Genomic DNA, 21,606 nt, shown 5'->3' with positions numbered 1-21,606 from the left:
AACACTATTTAATATGAGGACGTGAGAACACTACTTTATGTTACTATTCTACTATGAATTTAATATATATAGTATTGTAGTAATTATAATATGAATATATTCAATTTTATATTGCTATTCTACTATAAAATTTATATATATGTAAAGTAATTTAGTAAATTCTAATGTGAATGTTAAATATGTGATTGTTCATATATTCGGTGATGAATAATGTCATAAAGTTGTACATACAAAATTTTAATATGAATATTAATGTGTGATTGTTCGTATATTTGTTGATGAATAATGTCATATCGTTGTATTTACAAAATTCATAGTAGAATAGTAACATAAAGTAGTGTTCTCACGTTCTCACATTAAATAGTGTTCTCATTTGAACCAAACCCTATATATATATATCAACACCGACATTAAAAGAAATACCAAAATCTCTAAGAAAGTGTGCTAATCATTCAACTTCAATCATTTTCTCCATGACCAAACTCAAAAGCTCATGACGAATTCTAACAACTCGCTTCTCAAACCGCTCAATCCCTCCACAACTCGAAGCCCCAAAAGACTCATTTTGTTCACAGGGTTTAACGTAAGGAAGTCTTTGCCATTCATTCAATTTTGATTTAAATACCGCTTTGATTTTGAATCTTGTTGGGGAATTGATCGAAAATGCATATTTGGTTTTGAATTCGCTCAACCATTTCTCTTTATACTCTCTCTCCCTCCATTTCTCCACTTCAGCTACCATTAAATCTTCAAGAGCACCATCTATGTCGATCAATTTTACTATTTCAAAATCGACTAACTAGAATTTGTTGTACTTTGAAAGAATTGATTCACGAAAATCATTATTTAAACTGAGTTCCCTTTTGATTAACCTTAATGTGTGGATGTGGAGAATACCTGTGACAAAGATCATCAGAAGTTTCTTGATCCGATTGACAGTGTCTGATTCCATATCTCTAATAGCGTTGCTTTCTTCTTGAAGCAAGAGGGTCATCTTGGAACTTAATTTACAACAAATGTTTCTCTTAACTGGGTGAGGAAATACGTTGAACACATGGGGATATTTTCGGAGGAACCCTTAAATGGGTACATTTAGACCAACAACTATGTTCCAACGAGACATGAATTGAACCGAAATAAATGGTCCTCTTCTATGACCTGGAATGAGGTTATCGAAGCTTATGATTGAGTTGAGTTTGCAAAGATTAGTCATGAGGTTGTCGACCTTCAGGTCCCTGGTTCTGTCTTTTAAGCATGTGTGTAATGATTGTTCGTTTCTTTTATCGATGTCGTGTGGTGGAGTTGAAAGGCCCGAATTGGAGTTGTGAGATGACACCTGGGTTTTGTATGTGAATCACTGTAGAACCCTTGCGATGCCTCTAATGACGTTACATGAACCAAAATTTCGAGCTTTAAATGCAATTTGAGGAGCTCCTTCCAATATAGGGGTGATATTAGGTTTTGTAGTGAAATTTATGAAACCTTTTTAGAAAGTGAAGAGACATTTACAGAGGGGAAGGGTGGTCGGGGCTCTTTGAGTTCACTGACGTCAAGGAGTTGCAAAATTGTGAGGTTATAAAAAGGAGGGAGGGTATCAGACATGGATGTGTCGATGATAGAATCAATTCAAGGGCGAAAGGGATGAATTTCTTTTTCTAGTTGTTAGAGAGATAGAGAGGTTGTAACACCCGCTTATTTATTAGTTAAATAAATAAATTAATGGACGAATGGTAACCTAAAATGAATAATTATATATGTAGGGTGTTGGGTTCGAGGAGCTATTTGCCACATTTTTAGAAGTTGGGGGGTTAAAAGTGTGAGTTTGGGACTCATTTTATAAATATCTATGAAGACAGGGGCTCCGTGGTAATTATTGGAACTTAAGTTGAAAAGAATGTGAGGAGGAGGGACTAAAAATGTTAACATGGTGGAAGTTTGATCATTCGGGCCTAATTTGTAAAGGGTTTTAGATGGTGTGGTTCAAATGGTAAATTATGGACTAATATTGAAAAGGAACAAGGATGGGAGGGACCTGTCTTGTCATTATGGAAAACTTTTGGAATGGGGTCGAGTATTTAAAGGTTGTGTAACCCTAACCCTATAGGCCTTCCATCAGCCGTCGCTCTCTCTCTCTCTCTCTCTCTCTCTCGCTCGCTCTATACATCTTCAACCTCCGCCGACATCTCCTTGCTGATGCTCGACCCACCGGTGTCTCCGTCGCCGGCGAAGACGTGGACGATATAGCGGTTGTCGGGAAGGACCGCCGAGATCATGGAGGGTACTTCCGAAGCCTTGCCGCCTTGCACGAATGAAGAACCACCGAGACCAGTCGAGCCACCGAGGTTGTTGGTGCCTTGCGCAGTTGTTGTAGAAGCCGAAGACACCGGGAAACGCCGTTGCTACTTCAGTCGCCGGCGAGGACGCAATAAGGCGCCTCCTTCTCCTGTTGCGGTTGTTGTCGTCGTTCCTGCTGCCTCCTTGTGTCCTGCCACCACCCTCTTCCTTCTTCCTTTCCGTTCTACCACTGATAGCCACTCTCGTGGCTGCTTGAACCGCTACTGCTTGGCTGAGGACCAAAAGATACCACTGCTACCAGCCTTGAGGTGGTGGCTGACATCCCCAATATTATTGTTGTCGTCGCTGTGAGCCACCGGGAGGGTGGCTGAAGTGCATCTCACATATTAGAAGTATGTGTGTGAGTGTTTATTGGTCGGATAAGGCATCACCACCACCGCAAGGTGGTGGTTGTCACCAAATGCCGCCGCCGACCACCAGGTTGCTGTGTATGGATGCTTTGTATTAGTGTGTGTGTGTGTGTGTGATTATTGGGGCTAACAATGTAAAATGTAAAAAAATGGAATAATGGAAAGAAACTCAAACCACCACCGTAGGGTGGTGGCTGCCGCCTCCTTCTGCTACCGGCCGCCGTGTCGGGTGGCGGTGTGCTTTGCCTCGTTGTGTTGTTACGTTTAGGGTGCTAGAAACCCTAATGGGCCCAAAGAAGCCTTAATGGGCTTAGTGAAACTCTAATGGGCTTAATGATATGCTAGTGGGCCTAATAGGCCCAATAAATCCCTAATTAACTTAAAAGCCCAACAATTGATAAATGGGCTAATATTTTAATTAGAAACCCTAATTAGGGTTTGGAAAACCCTAATGCAATGAAACCCTAATTTTGAGAATTAATCGGGACACACACACGAAAATTATTTAATAACTTGAGATATTAAATGATAATCATTGGCAAAGATTAATCTAAGTAATTTTGGACTTAATGGATTAAGTCCTTAGAAGATTAAGTCATTAATGGGTTAAGTAGGAAACTTAACCCTAATCGTCATTTTATGTGAAACCCTAATTTCATTTGGGTTTATTGTTGGGCCCTTCTATTGGGCCTTGATGATTGGGTTATTAATGGGCCATCCAAGACCAAACAAATGGACTAGAATAATTTATGGGCTCTGTGGTAAGGCCCGTATGAGGAGTTGGGCCCAATTTGGAAAATTGGGCCATAGATGGGTCATAGTTTGGGCCTTAATGATTATATAATATTGGACCATTAAACTGTCAAAGGTTGGGTTGGAATACATGGTTGGGCCTTATGGTAAGACCTTGTAAAGGTTGGGCCCAATTTGGAAAATTAGGCCATATGTTGGGCTTTGACTCATAGTTGACTTTGGGGCCTTTGGATTGGGCCTTGGGCTTGAATAAGCCAAGCTTGGGGTAATGTAGTAATTACCCAAAAAATATACTTATGGTTATGTATTGGGACCTAATTATTAATTAGGTGTTGTTTTGGTGTTGACAGTTCGGGAATCTGTCAGCCAGCAGCTGGGGTCGAGTCTGCGGGACTTCAGCAAGTGTGGGATTATTTCTTCGGGACTTCAGCAAAGTGAGGTGAGTTACCTTCCAGTAGCGGTGGGTCTACGACCACAGTGTCGGCCCACCAGTAGGAGTTGTATGTTAAATGATTGTCTTTGTGATATCATCTAGGTTTGCTACTACTTGATATGTTATATGCTAGCTTGATGTGTTATAGTAGTAGAGTTCGGTTGTTAGGACCGAAGGGTAGTCAGACACCCCAGATACGTCTGACAGTAGGTGATGTCATGATTATATGCTAGCATGATCTGATATATGTGTTAGGGGTAGTAGGAGGGGAACAGTCCCCAAGTTTCGGTTGTTAGGACCGAAGGGTAGTCAGGCACCCCAAATATGTACGATAGTATGTTATGTTATGATATGTGATAGTAGTAGTGGTAGGGGGTGAAACAGTCCCCGAGGTTCGGTTGTTAGGACCAAAGGGTGGTCGGCACCCCAGAATGGTCGTACCGGGTAGGTCGGCACCCCAGAAATGCCTGCCAAGTATGGTATGTTATATGATTGTATGGTATGTGGTATGATGGGGGAACTCACTAAGCTTCGTGCTTACGGTTTTCAGTTTTGGTTTTAGGTACTTTGTGTTTAAAGGAAAGGAGCCGGCTTGATCGTAGCGCATCACACTATGGTTTTCCGCACATGAGATCTTTGAGATTACACTCTGATATTGTTTTATGATAACACGTTTGATTATTTCTACTTTGGTTTTGACATGACATGATATTACAAGATGTTTTATTACACTGTTGGTTTTATAATAAAGTATTTAAAAATGAAATTTTTGGCCTGTATTTTTGGGATGTTACAGAGGTGGGACCCTATATTTATTAAATAATATATTATTTTTTTTGTTTTTAAATAAGACAAAGCCTCATAAATGGTCGTAGTCAAATGACGAAAATGCCCTCACTTAATGGACAAAATTTAACGGAGTTAATAATAAAGATCTTTTGTTAAAAGTCTTAAAACAACAAGGACCATCCGTGAGATTTTTTAAAATTAAGAACGAAACTTCAGATTTTGTAAAACCAAAAGGACCATTTATGAAGTTTTGTCGTTTTTTAAAATTAAGAACGAATTTGTAAAACCAAAAGGACCATTTATGAAGTTTTTGTCGTTTTTTTTTTCTAGCGCCCCTATCCTTACCAAAAGTAACGCTCAGGGGTTAGTGCCGCCGTTTTTTTTTTCCGGTGGGTAACGGTGTGCAATGGCGGCGATTATGCCAAATTTCGGCCTCCGGCAGCTTCCCCTGCTTAACAAGTTCCGTTCAACTCTTCCTACGTCGCCTGCACCGTCTCTATACCTTTATCGTTCTTCCTCTTCCATGAGTTTGCCTGTTGCTGTTTCTTCTAATGTATCCTCTTCTTCAAATGAAGATTCGGAGGAACCCAAATTGAATACAGGCACATTATCCATCACCATTGAAGAACCAGATAACAGAAATAAGAACAAAAAAGCTAAGCCTTTTTTCCCCAAGCGAGGCGAGACCTTGGAACTTGTGTGCGAGTCTTTAGCTTTTAAAGGAAAAGGTCTATGTAAGGTGGAAGAAACTGGTTATATAGTCATGTGCGATCGCGCTCTTCCTGGTGAACGCTTTGTCGGTCGAGTTACACGCAAAAAGAACAATTACGCCGAGGTTCGTTAGCTTTCTCTTACTCTACATCCTTCAAACTAGCTATCATTTGGCTACTTCTGCATTTAGTTAGGGCTGGTGTAGTTCTTCGTTGCGTTATTGCATTAGCAGCAAATCAACCTTGCTAGGACGTTGTAGGTGAAACTGAATCATATTTCTGCAATGACAACATACTCACCCTTTAGAAACGATAGTTAGCGAGTTTTTCAGGTACCAGGTGTTTGACAAAATGCTACATAGAACTTTGACCTTACAAGCCTATAGATGTTTGGCTAGGCTTTTGTATAAACGTTTATGGCCATGGAAATGATGTTGTATGGCCTTGTTAGAATTGCAGGTGACTAAAGTGAAGACTCTAAGTCCTCATACAGATATGGTGGAAGCACCATGTGAATATGCTTTGCATTGTGGAGGTTGCAGGACACAAAACTTTCTATATGAGGCTCAGGTTAGAGCTAAGGAAGAACAAGTTCGAGACTTAGTAGTACATGTTGGAAAATTCTCTTATAAAGACCCAGATTTTAATAACATGATGAAGCCCATTGTTCCTTGTGATATGCAGTTCCACTACAGAAACAAGGTAAGTAAATCCCATCTTTTTTTATATAATCTGTTTTATGTCTTTCTTCTCTGCTTAAATTCTAATCTCTATCTATCAGATGGAATTTTCCTTTGGTCCCAAAAGATGGCTTCCCAAAGAGCAATTGCTTGAGAGAAGTGAAGATGCTAATGTCTATGCTTTAGGATTACATGCTCCTGGTTTCTTTGATAAAGTGTTAAATGTTGACAAGTGCTTTTTACAAAGTGAACCCGCAAATAAGGTAATTTACTTCAGATTCTGAAACCACTATCAATAACTCTTAGTGGATAGAATTAAAAAAAAAAAAAATTATCTTTGGCAATTATGAAAGATGAAGATGATAGCATGCTTCCTTTTAAGTTGCATTTCTGATGTATAGGTTCTTGCAGCCGTTCAAGATTGTTGGAGGAATCATGAACTTGGACTCTCACCATATGATTGCCACTCTCATGATGGATTTATGAAGCACCTCATGATAAGAAGTGGAAGGTACCACTTTTTTTTTCCTTCATATTCTTATAAAATTCTTACTTAATTAATACTAATATACATCAATTACAACTCCATAACTTTTCAGAGATGTTGACACTAAACTCCCTCAACTTATGGTTAATTTTGTGACATCTTCCTACAAACCAGAGCTTCTAAAGCCTCTTGTTGACAAACTATCAGTTTTCCCAGAAGTGGTATGCGAATTTATCGCTTACTATTTATTACTTTTTGTAAAGAAACTTATAATTTGTATATTTTTTTAAGGTAAGCATCATGAACAATGTAAACACAGCAGTTGGGAACACGTCAGTGGGAGAGCAAGAGTACACTCTATACGGGAAAGCTACTATCACTGAAATGTTAAGAGGATTATCATTTGAAATTTCAGCAAACTCTTTCTTCCAAACAAATGCACATCAGGCTGAAATTCTTTACAAGTTAGTAGAAGATTGTGCTGGTTTAAAAGGAGATGGTTCAGAAATAGTTCTAGATCTCTTTTGTGGGACCGGGACAATCGGGCTCACACTAGCCAAAAAGTATACTCACTTATCCTGCTATCTCATTATTAAATATTCCCTTTTTTTTTTTAATAAAAAGTTTGGATTTTTTATTTCAGGGTAAAGCATGTTTATGGTTATGAAGTAGTTGCTGAAGCTGTATCCGATGCTCGTCGGAATGCTAAGTTAAATGGTCTACACAATGCCACATTTATCCAAGGGGATCTTAATAAAGTTGGTGAAAGTTTTGGGAATGATTTCCCAAAACCAGATATTGTCATATCAGGTTTGTTTTCTACTACTACTACATTGTACTTTTGATATTTTTCTTATTAAGGCATTGATTATACTTTTGATGTTTTATGCAGATCCCAATAGGCCAGGGATGCATAATAACTTGATTAAATTCTTGTTAAAGCTCAAGGCACCGAAGATTGTGTATGTATCATGTAACCCTGCCACATGTGCACGTGATCTTGACTATCTTTGTCATGGTTCGGTGAGTACCCCACACTTTTACAATAATAATAATAAACTTACTTGGCATGATTATGAATTATTTGGAGGGGTATAACCGTCTTTTCATTTGTTTAACAGGTGGAACAAAAATTGAACGGATGTTATACATTAAAAAGCATACAACCTGTCGACATGTTTCCTCACACTCCTCATATAGAATGTGTCTGTTTACTTGAGCTTCGTTGATTCATTCTGACCTCTTTCTCAATTATAATTTATAAACCTACTTCTGATATATGGTTTTCATCCACAAGTTTTGTTATGTTTTTAATTATACATTGTAATTTATAAACTAAAAAAATTAAAAGTATTTACATGCACCAGCTCGTAGTCGAATGGCTGGGAAAACTTAGAGCCTATTGAAACCTGAAAATCGGAATACTTGATGTTTGTGATTTTGATTATTAATTAGGTTCCTAATACTCAAATGATACCATGAATTTGTTCCTTACACACAAATAAAACCGGGTGAACTGAAAAACCGGGTTTTAAAACGTTACTAAAACCCTTTATTCACCACTTGTTCATGGAAAGGTAATCCATGATTTTATTTGTTTTTGTTTGCTTATATGAAACTGTATAAAAAAATTATGGAAAAAGAAGAATATAATTGTCGAGCAGCATTACAATATAAAACTTCTAACCAGATGTAGCAAACAAATTTAGTATCAAATAACCATGAAATGCATATCAATTTTACAATGGAAGATCAACCCTCGACATCAAAGAAAAAAAAATTCTAGATCGTAATCCTAAATTTAAATAGAATTTTTTTAAACCATATTAAAATTTAATAAAAAAATAATCAGTAAAATTAAGGAGATCCACACAAACATTAAAGAAATAATAATAATAACAACCGGATCAACAGTTTTAAGGTAGACATGGCCGATTCAATTGTGATCCAGCCGGCTTGACGGACTGGATCAACCTGAGTTTTAAAACATGGGTTTTAGAAGAGGTTAGTTGTTATTAAATAATAATCTTTAGATTTATTTTATGTTTTTACGTAGGTATCTCAATCTTTTTTTGTAATTGAATTTTATTATAGGTAGGTTCCTAATACTTAAATGATGCCATGAGTTTTGTTACTTGTACACTAATAAAACCTTTGTGATTTTTTTTCTTTACATATGCATGTATAATCAATGATTATGACAATAATCAAAATCTTTTTAAAATAAAACGATCTATTTATGAATAAGACATGGTTTATATTCTAATTAGAATCGTTGATTGTTTTAATCCAACGTTTAAAAATCATTCTTAGAAACAAATCCAAACATTAAAAATTAATAATTAGCTTATTATGTTTTGCCGAATAAACAAATATATATATATATATATATATATATATATATATATATATATATATATATATATATATATATATATATATATAAAATGAATCATTAGGGCAACACATATTTGAACCAATGAAAACATGACAACACATCACTTCTACAATAACTTCCACAATACATTACTTGTGAAGAAAGAAATGGACACATGTCATTTGATTATTGGTTCCGGTAGATGTTGCCCTAGTTATTTGTTTTCCATAGAACTCATTCCTATATATATATATATATATATATATATATATATATATATATATATATATATATATATACTTCTTTACTAACTTATAAAAGAAATCCTATTATTTCTATAAATAGATCCAATAAAATAATATTATTTTTTTAAGACATTCAACTCTTTAAGCGTAAAGTACAACTAATCATGAATAAAATAATATTAAATTTTAATCTGATTACTTTTGAAATCTTATCTCTTCCAAAAATTTGACCCGATCTGTTATCCAATTAAAATAAAACAAATAATCCATTATATAGGCCCTTTTATTTGTAATTTTTTAAGCTTTATTTATTATTTATGCCCTCTAATCGAAATTGACCAGTCAGTTGTAAAATCAAATACTTTGTTTAATATTAAGAAAAAATGTCTATGTATCATTTATGACTAATAGAAAATTAGTATTCCATTTGTTATTTATGTTCCATGAAATATGGTTGTATTAATTTTATTATTTTTCGGTTTAAAACTTTAGATAGTAAAGTGGATAATCCCTTTTATTAACTTTATCAATACAAATAAAGGTATTCCGCTTAGACTTATCTGTATCAAGCAAACCGGGTTGTTAAGATTAATTTTGATTATCCCTTTTATTAACTTTATCAATACCAATAAAGGTATAAGCAAGTCACTTCGTATTGATGTGTCCTGATTTCTAAAATGAATGACTATAAACACACACTACACACCAAAATATTTATTTTCTTTTGTATTGCGAGGGTTACATTTATTTGTTGCCGTAAAACCTATCGATAAAAATATGCATATGTTTTGTGTTACTTGAAATCTAACCTGTTTCCGTATAGAACTTACTGCCGAATGAGAAACTATTTTTCGCCGCCGCTTTGCGCGAGTCTACGACGTATATATATATATATATATATATATATATATATATATATATATATATATATATATATATATATATATATTACCTTTGACACCGTATAAACATTTTCACAAAAAAACATAAATTATTTTAAATAAACAATCAGTAAAAATAACCTATACAAAACTCATTATTCAACCAACAAAAGTCATTTTAGAAAAAGTTGCAAAAAAATCAGGTTTTGGGGACTTTTCCAAAAAATTAGTTTTTTTTATATCCAAAATCTAAAAATAACTTTTACAATGTTTTTACCAAACATCTTCTATCTTTTATATTTTCTAAAAAATTTTTTGGCCTCTCAAATTAAATTAACCGCTTCAAATGACAATAAATCGATTAAATAAACAATTTCAAACACCCTCAAACTATAATACTACTCCGTTTATCTTATATGTTGATTTAAAATTTTAGTAATATATATAGTTTAGACGCACCGCCCAACCCCAACACATCTCCCACGAGAAACTCATTTGGAATTGGAACATATATCCTCCTAACAAGTAAACAGCTGTCTCTGCATTCGTTTTATTGTCCGGATAATAAAGAAAATTAAGGTCAATCTTGCATTCATGGACGACAGTACCACACACTGAATCATTGGTTTCCAAATCCTTTGAGTATAGCATCTGTACGTATGGGGCTCTCTGCTACTTCCAGAACTCTCCGTGTGGATGAAAACTTGTTGCGATGGTGACTGAATACTAATTATTCTGAAACAGGATAAGGCGGGTCGGGGTTTTCAACTTTCAATCCGGTCCCCTACAATGACGAGAGCTAGCAAACTCACAGGTATCGTAGATACATGGAACTGATAACTGTGAGCTGTTTCCTTATGGAAACTCTGTTGTAAATCCCTTTGTTCATTATTTTTGTCCTTCTCTTTCCTTGTTAGTGATATTGTAGACAAGGTGTTCGACGAAATGACTGTAGATATCTACATAGACGTTGGGGCCTTTTTAGTATGGCCCATGACGCGAGTGTGCTTGTTCAAGTCATAAAACACTTTCGAATTAAACCAATATGTTTAAGCCACGTGTAATGTTCCAAATCAATTTGCTTAGGTAAATTAAACCAATATATTTAAGCCACGTGTCTGGAACATATTCACAGATTCACTTTACGTGTGTCGCCGGATGATAATAAGTTAGTTAGTTAATAACCGTTGTTGTAACTTGTAAGATTCAAAAATTGTACCTTGGTGACGACCAGCTTCATTATTTTGTTCAATCCACACTTTTGTCCTTTGTGTATCAATTAATGTTGTTTTAATATATGTTTTGGATGTAATTATTTGGTTATTACAATTAAAATGATAAACAAATCAAATAAATCCCGCTAGATAAAGTTCAAACTCTCGATTGATCATTCATCCAGATAAAAGCTTCAACTCTATCTAAAAACTATGTATGATGAAGAAAAGTTGAAATGAAAGCTTGGATGTATTGAAAGTTTTACCAACCTTGATCATAAAACCGAGTTGGGTAGTTGACGTAATTATTGATTGTTTCGTGTATAAATATTCAAAAAGAATGGACATGTTTAAAAATTCTACTTTTTACAAATATAAAGTGCACATAAAAATATATGTCAGTCAAATTTGAAACTACATTCCGTAAAACAAATATTGCTACAAATACATTTATTCTACATTTAAATTGCTTGATAGTTTTAAGGATGCATATTCGAAAATGTGAATGAAAGTGGAGTACAAACAAACTTTTATTTGTCCTTTATAAAAATTAATAAATGGAAAGAAAACAAAAAAGAGGGTTGACGATGAAGACTCAGAGAACAATCTTAGAAAATTTCAAATGGAAACCCATTCATTCATTGAGCTGTAGTCATGGGTTGCATGTGGGTTGGATATTTCAGAACCCCCAAAAATAACAAATTAATAATAAAAAAATGCCAAAATTTTGACTGTTTGTTTTAAATTACGAATTCTTTCACGTCATTACTATATGTTTAGCAAGTTACAGGAAACTAGAAACTGATACTTGATAGCTGGAAGAAAGATGCTAATTTAGTTTGAAATATGGACCAAATTTGCAGAAATTCTCATAATTGGAGGAAATGTGCAATAAAAGCTAAACATTAGGGGACCAACCATGAAAATTTATCTTATTAATTACTATTTCAATAATAAAGAAAAGAAAATATATAAATTTATTAAACCTAAAGAGCCAAAAGCTATTGGTTTGGGACCTTATCTCTTTGAAACCCTATCTTTCAACTTGATCAGTTTTTGTTTCCAACTATACTTTTGTTGTACTTCCCTCTCTCTGTGCGTGCGCCAATGCGTATGCTTACAAAAAAAACACACAATCTCTAAATATTATTAAAAGTGAACCTTTAATTCTAAACTGAAGAAATCAGGACCATTGATTGCATTTCAATCATATTTTTTCCACCTTTGGATTATTTGATGACATCATCTTTGTCAACCCATTTATTTTTGTCAATAGATTTTATAAAACGTATATTACGTTTTAAATTAGAATTCCATTAATGACACTTAAATCTCACCAAAAATAAAATGAATTAAATTAGGAATTCTATTAATGATAATTAAATATCACCAAAAATAAAATGAATTAAATTTGGAATTCTATTAATGACAATTAAATCTCACAAAAAATAAATTACAAAAATACCCCGCCTCCCTCAATTCTTTACATAATATATCTAACTTAAGTTTTGTAGTGGAGAAGAAAATTGAGGAAAACAGATTGTTTTGATTTTTACTTAACGATTTAGATTTGTAGTTGAACGACTGAAATTATAAATACATCAGATAAATGTAAGAAAACAAGTAACTCAAATCCCACTTGACAATTTTTTAGTCACCTCATATATGCTTATTTCTTGATAACTAATATTTGTACTATTTATCGATATTTATGCTAAAGTTGTGACAACATTAAAATAATTGTTACTCAAGTTGCTTTATTTTTTTTTAGATTTCTTGTAGGTCGAAATTGGAGTTGACAAACAACAAAAATGGTCGAATTCATCTGGGTTCTTGTGAACGTAAGTAAAATATATTTTGATTTTTATGTTATGAGGGTGTCAAATTTTGTGGTAGAAAATTAATTGTCACAGTTGTGTTATTTAGAAACTTGAATCGGATCTTTCTATGAGATTCCCCATTTTTTTCATACTTTTGACGAATTGTTCAATAAGTTAAGCAATCAAATTATAAATGATAGACTCATACACAATGTACGTCATATCCTTTGCTTTTGGTTGTTAAAATCACAAATTTGTTTGTTTGTTTGTTTGTTTGTTTGTTTTTTTTTTTTTTTTTTTTTTGATGTGTTAGGATTTAAGACATTGATTTGGATACTTGGAAATTTTGTTTGGTCTACCTGTCTACTACCTGTTCGATGAAATGCTTAAGGGAACAATATTGGGATAAACTTGTGGCCCGGTTTAAATTACTTTAAAAATATATTGGTTTAAATTACTTAAAAAATATACTTGTCGATTTTTGTTGTCCTTCACGGTTTAAATTTGTATGTTTCTTCTTAAAGTTTCATGTTTCATCCATAATAGTTCTTTGTTTATGTTTTAGTTATAATGTCTTCTTTGACCCTTGATCACATTGGTTAGTTTCTCATACTAAGTTTTATTTGAAAATTATATTTAATTGCAAGTTATTACACTATCTAATACCCTAATAATCTCTAACATTTGTATAAGATGATGACAATTATTATTTTTTATTGCAGCTTCTCTTCATATTGATTATCGGATGTGGTTTGAGTTATGGAATGTTGCGACTGAGGGGATTCCACATTGTGGGGCGTTGGAATTCATTACAGAAGGAGACATGATTTATATACTTTATTGGGTATTGATGGAAACGTTTAATTCTTGCTCATGTAAATCGATAAATATTTTACAATATGTTCTTTTAACCTTATATTAGGATCTTTTTTGGAAAAAAAATTGCTTTTAATATTAAACTTTGAAAAAAAGGTTCATATATAGCATCATACTCTTAAAAATGACTTTTTTTTGATTATTTTTGGTTGATATGGAAAGTTATATTTTTTGTATATTGAAGCTCATTTAAACGATTGTTTTCTGGAATAAAAATCATTAATAGCATTAAACTTTGCAAAAAAGTTCATTAATAGCATCGTAGTTTCAAAAAATGACTTTTCCATATCTAGAACAATTTTTTTTTCTACATTAGAGCTAATTAATAGGATTTTTTTGAAAACATTTTATTAATGGAAAGTATATTTTCATTTTCTTTTACGTAATAAACCATTTATGTAAGAAAAACATTTCAAATATGGACCATTTGTGTACTTTTGTTCACATGTGAACCATTTATGTAATATATAAATTTAATTGTTAATTAGTAGGTCATTAATATGACAATTTTCTAGGGAAAATTTGTTTTAGTATTGAAATTTGCAAAAAAAAAAAAAAAAAAAAAAGTAGAATGATAACAATATATTAATTTATTTTGTGTGTGTGTGTGTGTGTATATATATATATATATATATATATATATATATATATATATATATATATATATAAATATAACTTATGAGTTCAAATTGTATCCATCATTTATCTATCCTTTGAAAATCATCTTGATGATCAATCATATTTTCAAGATAAAGCTATTTTGGTCCCTACAAATAAAGAATTTGATGCTACCAATGACTACATTCTAGGATTGATGAAAGATGAAGGGAAAACATATGAGTTCAAATTCTTTATGTGATACAGAGTTACCAGGTTTTTTTTAGGAATCAATTTACTCTTCGGTTGTGTTGGACATCTAGAATTTTCAACCATAAACTTAGACTAAAAGTAGGTGTTCCTATCATATTACTTTGTAATATCGACCAAACCAAAGGACTATGCAATTGTACTAGATTATAGATTGTTAGGCTTGGAAGAAACGTCATTGAAGCCTGAATCATATATGATAGATTCTTTATGGAGACTATTTATATACCTTGCATGAATTTAACTCCGTCCAATGAAAGAATCTTATTATGTTTTCAGCGGAGGCAATCCCCTATAGTAGTTTATTTTGTTATCACCACTAATAAAAATCAATGACAATAATTATCAAATGTTGGATTATACGTGCATAAGCTTGTCTTCACTCATTTCCAGTTATATATTTTTTGTTTCTCGCGTCACAAGTGAAAAGGGATTGAAGGTACTCATATATTACGAGGAAGGTTATCCAACTAATAAAACAAAAAGTTATGCTTACAAAGAGGTCCTTCAATTATTATAGATATTTAAGTGTTTCTTTGTTTTTTTTTCAAACATTTAAATGTTAGCAGTAATGCTAAGTCTGTTTATGTTACTTTATTTTTTTATAGTGTCAACTTTTTTATACATTTACATTTACATTTTTATATGTTCCCCGCGTTATACGCGGGGTCATAATTTAGTATATATATATATATATATATATATATATATATATATATATATATATATATATATATATATATATATATATATATATATATATATATATATATATATGCTAACACAAAGAAGGTACCTACCTCATTTTGTCAAAGGCAATCAAAAATCAAATTTATCTCTTCTTGCTTGGTCTTTCTGTTTGTCAGTTCAGTTGCTGAAATTAGATTAAGTTTAAGGAATCATGGATGATTTGCCATTTTCGTGGTACAACCTACATGACCATGATAATCATGAAGAACAAAGCTTCAATTTTGATTCAGAAAGTTTGTTCTTAAACCAAATCCATGATCAGTTAGCACCTACGGATTGGGGTGATGAAGCCATGGCAGCTGATTTGGCGTCCAGTAATAGCTTGAAAGAGATGAAGAATGAGATTTCCATCTCAACAACTGCCAATCCTACTACCACGGTGATAGCTACAGCCACGTCTATAGAATGCTTACTTTCCGGCACGAATGGCAGTACAGACGCATCAGATGAGATTTTCTCAGATGGCAAGAGTTTATGGCGTGACAACATTGTCACCGGAAATAATAACGTGAGTGGCGTGTCGTCCGGTGATTCCGTCACGGACGATGGTGCTATTTCTCAATGCACATCCGGAAAACTGCCGATCTGTGGCGTGGATGCCGCACCAAAGCCTAAAAGATACAGATCGAATGTGGGTCGATCCACATCGTCGAATATCAACTTCCAGCAACCGGGAAATTCATCGGAAACTGATATGGAGGCGATCGCGCAGATGAAGGAGATGATATACAGAGAAGCAGCGTTCAGGCCGGTGAATTTCACGGCGGAGACGGTGGTGGATAAACCAAAAAGAAAGAATGTGAGGATATCAAGTGACCCACAGACGGTGGCGGCAAGGCAGCGACGGGAAAGGGTGAGTGAAAGAATTAGGGCATTGCAGAAACTGGTTCCTGGTGGAAACAAAATGGACACAGCCTCCATGCTTGATGAAGCAGCAAATTATCTCAAGTTCTTGAGGTCACAAGTGAAAGCATTGGAACAGAATAGTACAACAATCACTGCAAATAGTATAAGTCCAATCATTACTCACCCTTCAATGGGTATACCTTCCCCTTATCAAAACGCATTTTCCATGCAACTCCGTTTTCCATTTCCTCATGAAAACTTGTACCCTAGTCCACCTCCAGAATGAGAAATTAAAAATACAGGTAGTGCAGAATAGTACAACCATCAATGCAAGTGTTTCAACTCCAATCATTCATCATGCTTTAATGGTTGTACCTTAATTTACTAGAAAACCATTTTCCATCTTCTCGTGTAGTGTAAACTTGTATCCTAATTCATCGTGATCAGCATAAGCGAATGCTGGTAGTGCAGAATGGTACAACCATCAATGCAAGTTGTACAAGTCCTATGAGCAGAAACAATAAGGCTCATGCATGCTTTAATGGTTATACCTTCTACTTTTTCCCACTTTATATGCATAAAAACTTGTACCTAACCCACCAAAGAAGTATAAAGAAACCCTAGCTAGTTAGTTAACACTTAAGACTTAAGAGTTAACACCAGAGCCAACCTAATGATCATCAAATCATCATATATGGATGATAAAAAACCAAAACATATTTTTATTATTATTTGCAATTTTAATTTGCTAATAATTGTATACATCATTTGTATTTTAAGATTGTACTTTATGAACATAATTATCGTACTCGTTATTTACTGAATTAACCTTTGTTGTTAGGGATATTCACCAAATTAATGTGGTCATTTGCCTAATGACTATCACAAAATAAACATTTTTTTTTACATAAGCTAAATGGTCAAGTTTCTTATGAATTGGTGGGAATATTGGGATTGGATCCCAAACTTATTCTAACTTTGCAATCAACATGGTTTGGGTTGTAACAGATCTGTTGATATGTTTATTAACCATTATGTTTTGTTAATATAAATTATATGACACGTATTTGACATATATTGAAAAGGTTTATATAATAATAGAATAATAATATATTTTTTAATTTGTCTCACTTATAAGTTCTAAATCATTGCATTTATAAATATACATTATTATATTATAACTTGAATATATATATATATATATATATATATATATATATATATATATATATATATATATATATATAGATAGATGAATAGATGAAAAAAAAATCCCGGACTTATTTTAGAAAGATAAGAAAACATCGCATTTTCTTAAAAGCATTGAATTATTAAAATTAAAGTGATTTTTTATCTTTTAAATTTAAATAAATAAACAAAGGAAACTAATGAAATTTTAATTTAGAAATGTTGAAATTAAAAGGAAAGTCAATTATTAAATTGATATATATTTATTATTACATTTATTGTAATTATTATATTTAAATATTATGTGAAATTTAATAAAACGAAAACAACCACAAAATGCCATGTGGAAAAAATTTAATTTAAAATAATCACAAAATGACATGTAGCTAAATAAATGAGAGTGTGACATGTGACAAAAAGATTTTAATTTATTAGAGTAGAAGTATTATGTGGTTTTTTAACCCTAAAATTAGAAAAACCATAAATTTACATTTAGATATTATTTATTTAAAAATTATCATAAAATAACAAGTGTCAAAATTCATTAGAGAGATTGACATTTGGGAAAATTATCTTCATTTATTATAGTAGACTATTTTAGTCTCTCTCCTTCCAGTTCCACACTGCTCACCAATATATATATATATATATATATATATATATATATATATATATATATATATATATATATATACTAGGTGTGAAACCCATGTATTAATGAACTTAATTAAAAAAACATTAATTAAATATGAAATTTTAATAATTTGAAAATTTTGAATTTATAAGAAAAATAAGAAAAATTTTGAATTATTAAAATTAATGAGACTTTAATATATTGAATACATTACATATATAAACCTTTTTTAATAAATATCTTACATATATATTACCTTACATATTAAATGGAATTTTAATTTAATAAAATAAAAGATACAATAAAATGACAAGTGAAAAATAAAAAATCTAAAAATTTTAGAATATACCATGTGTCCAAATGAAATAAAAGAAAAACATGTGGCAAAAAAAAATATTCATATATATATATATATATATATATATATATATATATATATATATATATATATATATATATATATATATACTACTCCCATTCTTTTTAAATTTTAATTTTATTTTATATAATACTCGTTTTTATATATTAATACTATTTATTAAAAGTACAAATTAATAGAATATAAAATAAGTAATATCGTTACCAAAGTTCCCTTTAAAAAAATGAATAGTGAAAAGAATTTATAAGATCTAAAGATTTGTAATTACTTAGTTCAGTGAGATTAATTCTTTTTGAAACAACAAATATATTAAACTACCCCTAAATTAATCCATCTGTATTCATTAGAAGACTTGAACCCTCGACTTTAAAAAAGAAAAAAACAACATAAAATACCGTTTGGCTATAAGCGCTTTAGTCAGTGAGATTAAAGGCGTGTTCGGCACGGAGCGTTTAGGAGCGTTTGAGAGCTTCTAGCTTCTAGCGTTTGTTAAAACGCTCCGTTTAAAACAAAAAACTTTGTTTGGCACTACAAGGTTCTAGTGTTTATTTTATTCAAAACGCTCCAAATCCAATTAATACTACTTCATATAGCGTTTAACAAAACGCTACAAGCTACAAGATACCCGCTACCAACTAATTTTGCCGAACATGCCCTAATTTATAATTAATGACTACATATATATACATGCTTTAATAATACAACGTTTTTAGCTAATGATTGCTTTCATATAATATATCATATATAAAGTTAGTAAGCATAAACAATAACCATTATTGATATCGAATTCACATTATGAAATTTGACATTTGTCTCGGCAGTTGGCATTGTCATAATTGATAATTTTATTTGTTTGGAAATCCGTTGGAGTTTGCTTACTATTTTTAGAAAGATCTGTTGTGGACATGACCCGGATCTCTAGTTTTTCTATTATTCATTTTATTTCCCAATAAGGAAAAAGCTTCGCTTTTATTTCTCCAAGTTGACAATATATATATATATATATATATATATATATATATATATATATATATATATATATATATATATATATATATAGTTACGTTATTTTGTTTTCACTATCTATTGTGTGTATGTATCATTGATTCTAGACCAATCATTTTAGTTATTTTAAGAAATTAATTAATTCATATTACATGTTGAAGATATAATGAATATTAATTACATCTTCAACATTTAATATGCATTAATTACTTTTTTAAAATAACTAAAATGATTGGTCCAGAATTAATCATATATGCACACAATAGATAATGAAAACATTTGACCCTAATTATATATATATATATATATATATATATATATATATATATATATATATATATATATATATATATATAGGATATAGATCCGATAAGATTTTTTTTTTGTAGGAAGGTAAGAAGTTTTTTTTATACATATTTTTTGACGAACAAAATAAATGAATCACTAGATGATTTATTTGTAAGATAATTCACAAGAAAAAAATTTCAAAAAAACATCTTTATGATTCATTTTTAAGTAAATTAATAAAATATTCATTTTTATGACAATTTTAGTAAATAACAACAAAATCATTGTATAAATGAATCATCAACATGTTTTTTTTAGAATTTTTTCTTATGAATCATCTTACAAATGAATCATGTGATGATTCATTTTGTTTGTTTGCTAAAAAAATATGTAGAAAAAAAACTTCTTACCTTCATACCAAAATTTTCCTTCTTATTTGATTTTGAATATATATATATATATATATATATATATATATATATATATATATATATATATATATATATGTGTGTGTGTGTGTGTGTGTGTGTTTAGGTATGCATGTATGTATATATGTAATATGTATGTATGTCTGAAATATGGTCATGGTTGGCAACTTGGCACACCACACGTAAATATTTTGACTTTCTAAGTTGGTTACAATGATAACACAGATTATTCGATAACAGATTGACATCAACTTGTTCTGGTCTATCTTCATATTATGTGTTTTCTATTTTTAGATAGTGTTTGAGTACAAAAGTGATTATTACTCTTTAAGTTACGTAATAAGTTTTATCATGTATAACAAAAATATATTTTTAAATGTGGATAGTTTCCGTTTTGCTATCATGCTTTTTTTTTTTTTTTTTTTTTTTTTTTTTTTTTTTTTTAAATACATAGTATATACATAAGATCATTATAAAAAATATATTATTATATCAATAATGTACTATCAACTTGTTCTTAATATACGTGTTTATTTTAGATTTCTAGGTGGTGTCTGGATACAATAGTGATTATTGCAACTAAATGAAAGTTTTATACTGTATGACATATTTAAAGTGGAAAATGGATGGATCCGGTTTGGGGAAACATATACAACAATAACATGTATTTTTTTTTTTTTTGAAATGGCAAATTATCCTCAACAACAATAACATGTAGTTGTCAATTTTTAATAAGGATAGTTTTCCTTTTAAGTGTGATGACATTAATCCAATCGTGACTTTTTTATAATATTTTTGGAGGGGTAAAAAGCGTACAAAATGCTGAACCGGTGTACAATGAAGTAGGAATGAAAAAGATCCCCTAAGAACGGTACGAAAAAAAAAAACAATACCGAGCTAAAGCTTTTGTACAGATTAATTTACAATTTAACTGAATTTTGTTCAAACATACAGCATAAAAGAATGATCCTTTTCACTTTCTACTTACTTTATATCATCCTTTTCACTCGTGGAATATGTCAATTGTCAAAACCTTAGAGGCGAACATAACCAACCAAGTCAGTCTAGGTTGGTTGGTTTATCAAATGTAAACATGTCAAGAAGTAAGCCCAACAAATTACTTTATACACTTAAAGCCCAAACGCGTGGCGTAAGCGTATGTATAAATTATAATTTAGAGAAGAAGAAAAATTATATTTTTAATCATAAGAGGCAAAAATGAATAATATGATCGGATAGTTGCATCTTTGA

At 31.5% G+C, this 21,606-nt stretch overlaps 2 protein-coding genes, 1 long non-coding RNA gene and 1 pseudogene across 3 annotated transcripts; 3 read left to right on the top strand and 1 right to left on the bottom strand.

Annotated features, from left to right (window-relative positions):
- Positions 1-385: 385 nt before the first annotated feature.
- On the bottom strand, positions 386-1,602 carry LOC145054236 (protein ROOT PRIMORDIUM DEFECTIVE 1-like; annotated as a pseudogene).
- Positions 1,603-5,021: 3,419 nt separating this feature from the next.
- On the top strand, positions 5,022-7,920 carry LOC145086235 (RNA methyltransferase family protein). Its single transcript, XM_079023986.1, has 9 exons — positions 5,022-5,515; positions 5,850-6,092; positions 6,172-6,333; positions 6,472-6,581; positions 6,670-6,778; positions 6,849-7,120; positions 7,201-7,367; positions 7,450-7,580; positions 7,679-7,920. The coding sequence occupies exons 1-9, from the start codon at positions 5,087-5,089 to the stop codon at positions 7,784-7,786; spliced, it is 1,731 nt and encodes a 576-aa protein (XP_078880112.1). The 5' UTR covers positions 5,022-5,086; the 3' UTR covers positions 7,787-7,920.
- Positions 7,921-10,462: 2,542 nt separating this feature from the next.
- Positions 10,463-11,335, top strand: LOC145068244 (uncharacterized). The gene is made up of 2 exons (XR_013688945.1): positions 10,463-10,874; positions 10,978-11,335. It is a non-coding gene; the product is annotated as an uncharacterized LOC145068244 (long non-coding RNA).
- A 4,312-nt stretch (positions 11,336-15,647) lies between these two features.
- On the top strand, positions 15,648-17,104 carry LOC145068238 (uncharacterized). The gene has a single exon (XM_079015202.1). It carries the CDS (start codon positions 15,739-15,741, stop codon positions 16,717-16,719), a length of 981 nt encoding a protein of 326 aa, XP_078871328.1. The 5' UTR covers positions 15,648-15,738; the 3' UTR covers positions 16,720-17,104.
- Positions 17,105-21,606: the final 4,502 nt, after the last annotated feature.

This window comes from Lactuca serriola, chromosome 1 (assembly GCF_051521515.1).
Source record: "Lactuca serriola cultivar US96UC23 chromosome 1, Lser_US96UC23_V15, whole genome shotgun sequence".
Lineage (NCBI taxonomy): Eukaryota > Viridiplantae > Streptophyta > Magnoliopsida > Asterales > Asteraceae > Lactuca > Lactuca serriola.
The sequence above is the reverse complement of the archived record's forward strand: the minus strand, read 5'-3'. Positions and strand labels throughout refer to the sequence as shown.

Bases quoted from the DNA above. Each gene is read 5' to 3' on its own strand.
- LOC145068238 (XM_079015202.1), top strand. From the start codon at position 15,739: ATGGATGATTTGCCATTTTCGTGGTACAACCTACATGACCATGATAAT.
- LOC145086235 (XM_079023986.1), top strand. From the start codon at position 5,087: ATGGCGGCGATTATGCCAAATTTCGGCCTCCGGCAGCTTCCCCTGCTT. The intron at 6,093-6,171 runs GTAAGTAAATCC...TCTATCTATCAG, and splicing joins AGTTCCACTACAGAAACAAG to ATGGAATTTTCCTTTGGTCC. The intron at 6,334-6,471 runs GTAATTTACTTC...TCTGATGTATAG, and splicing joins AAAGTGAACCCGCAAATAAG to GTTCTTGCAGCCGTTCAAGA.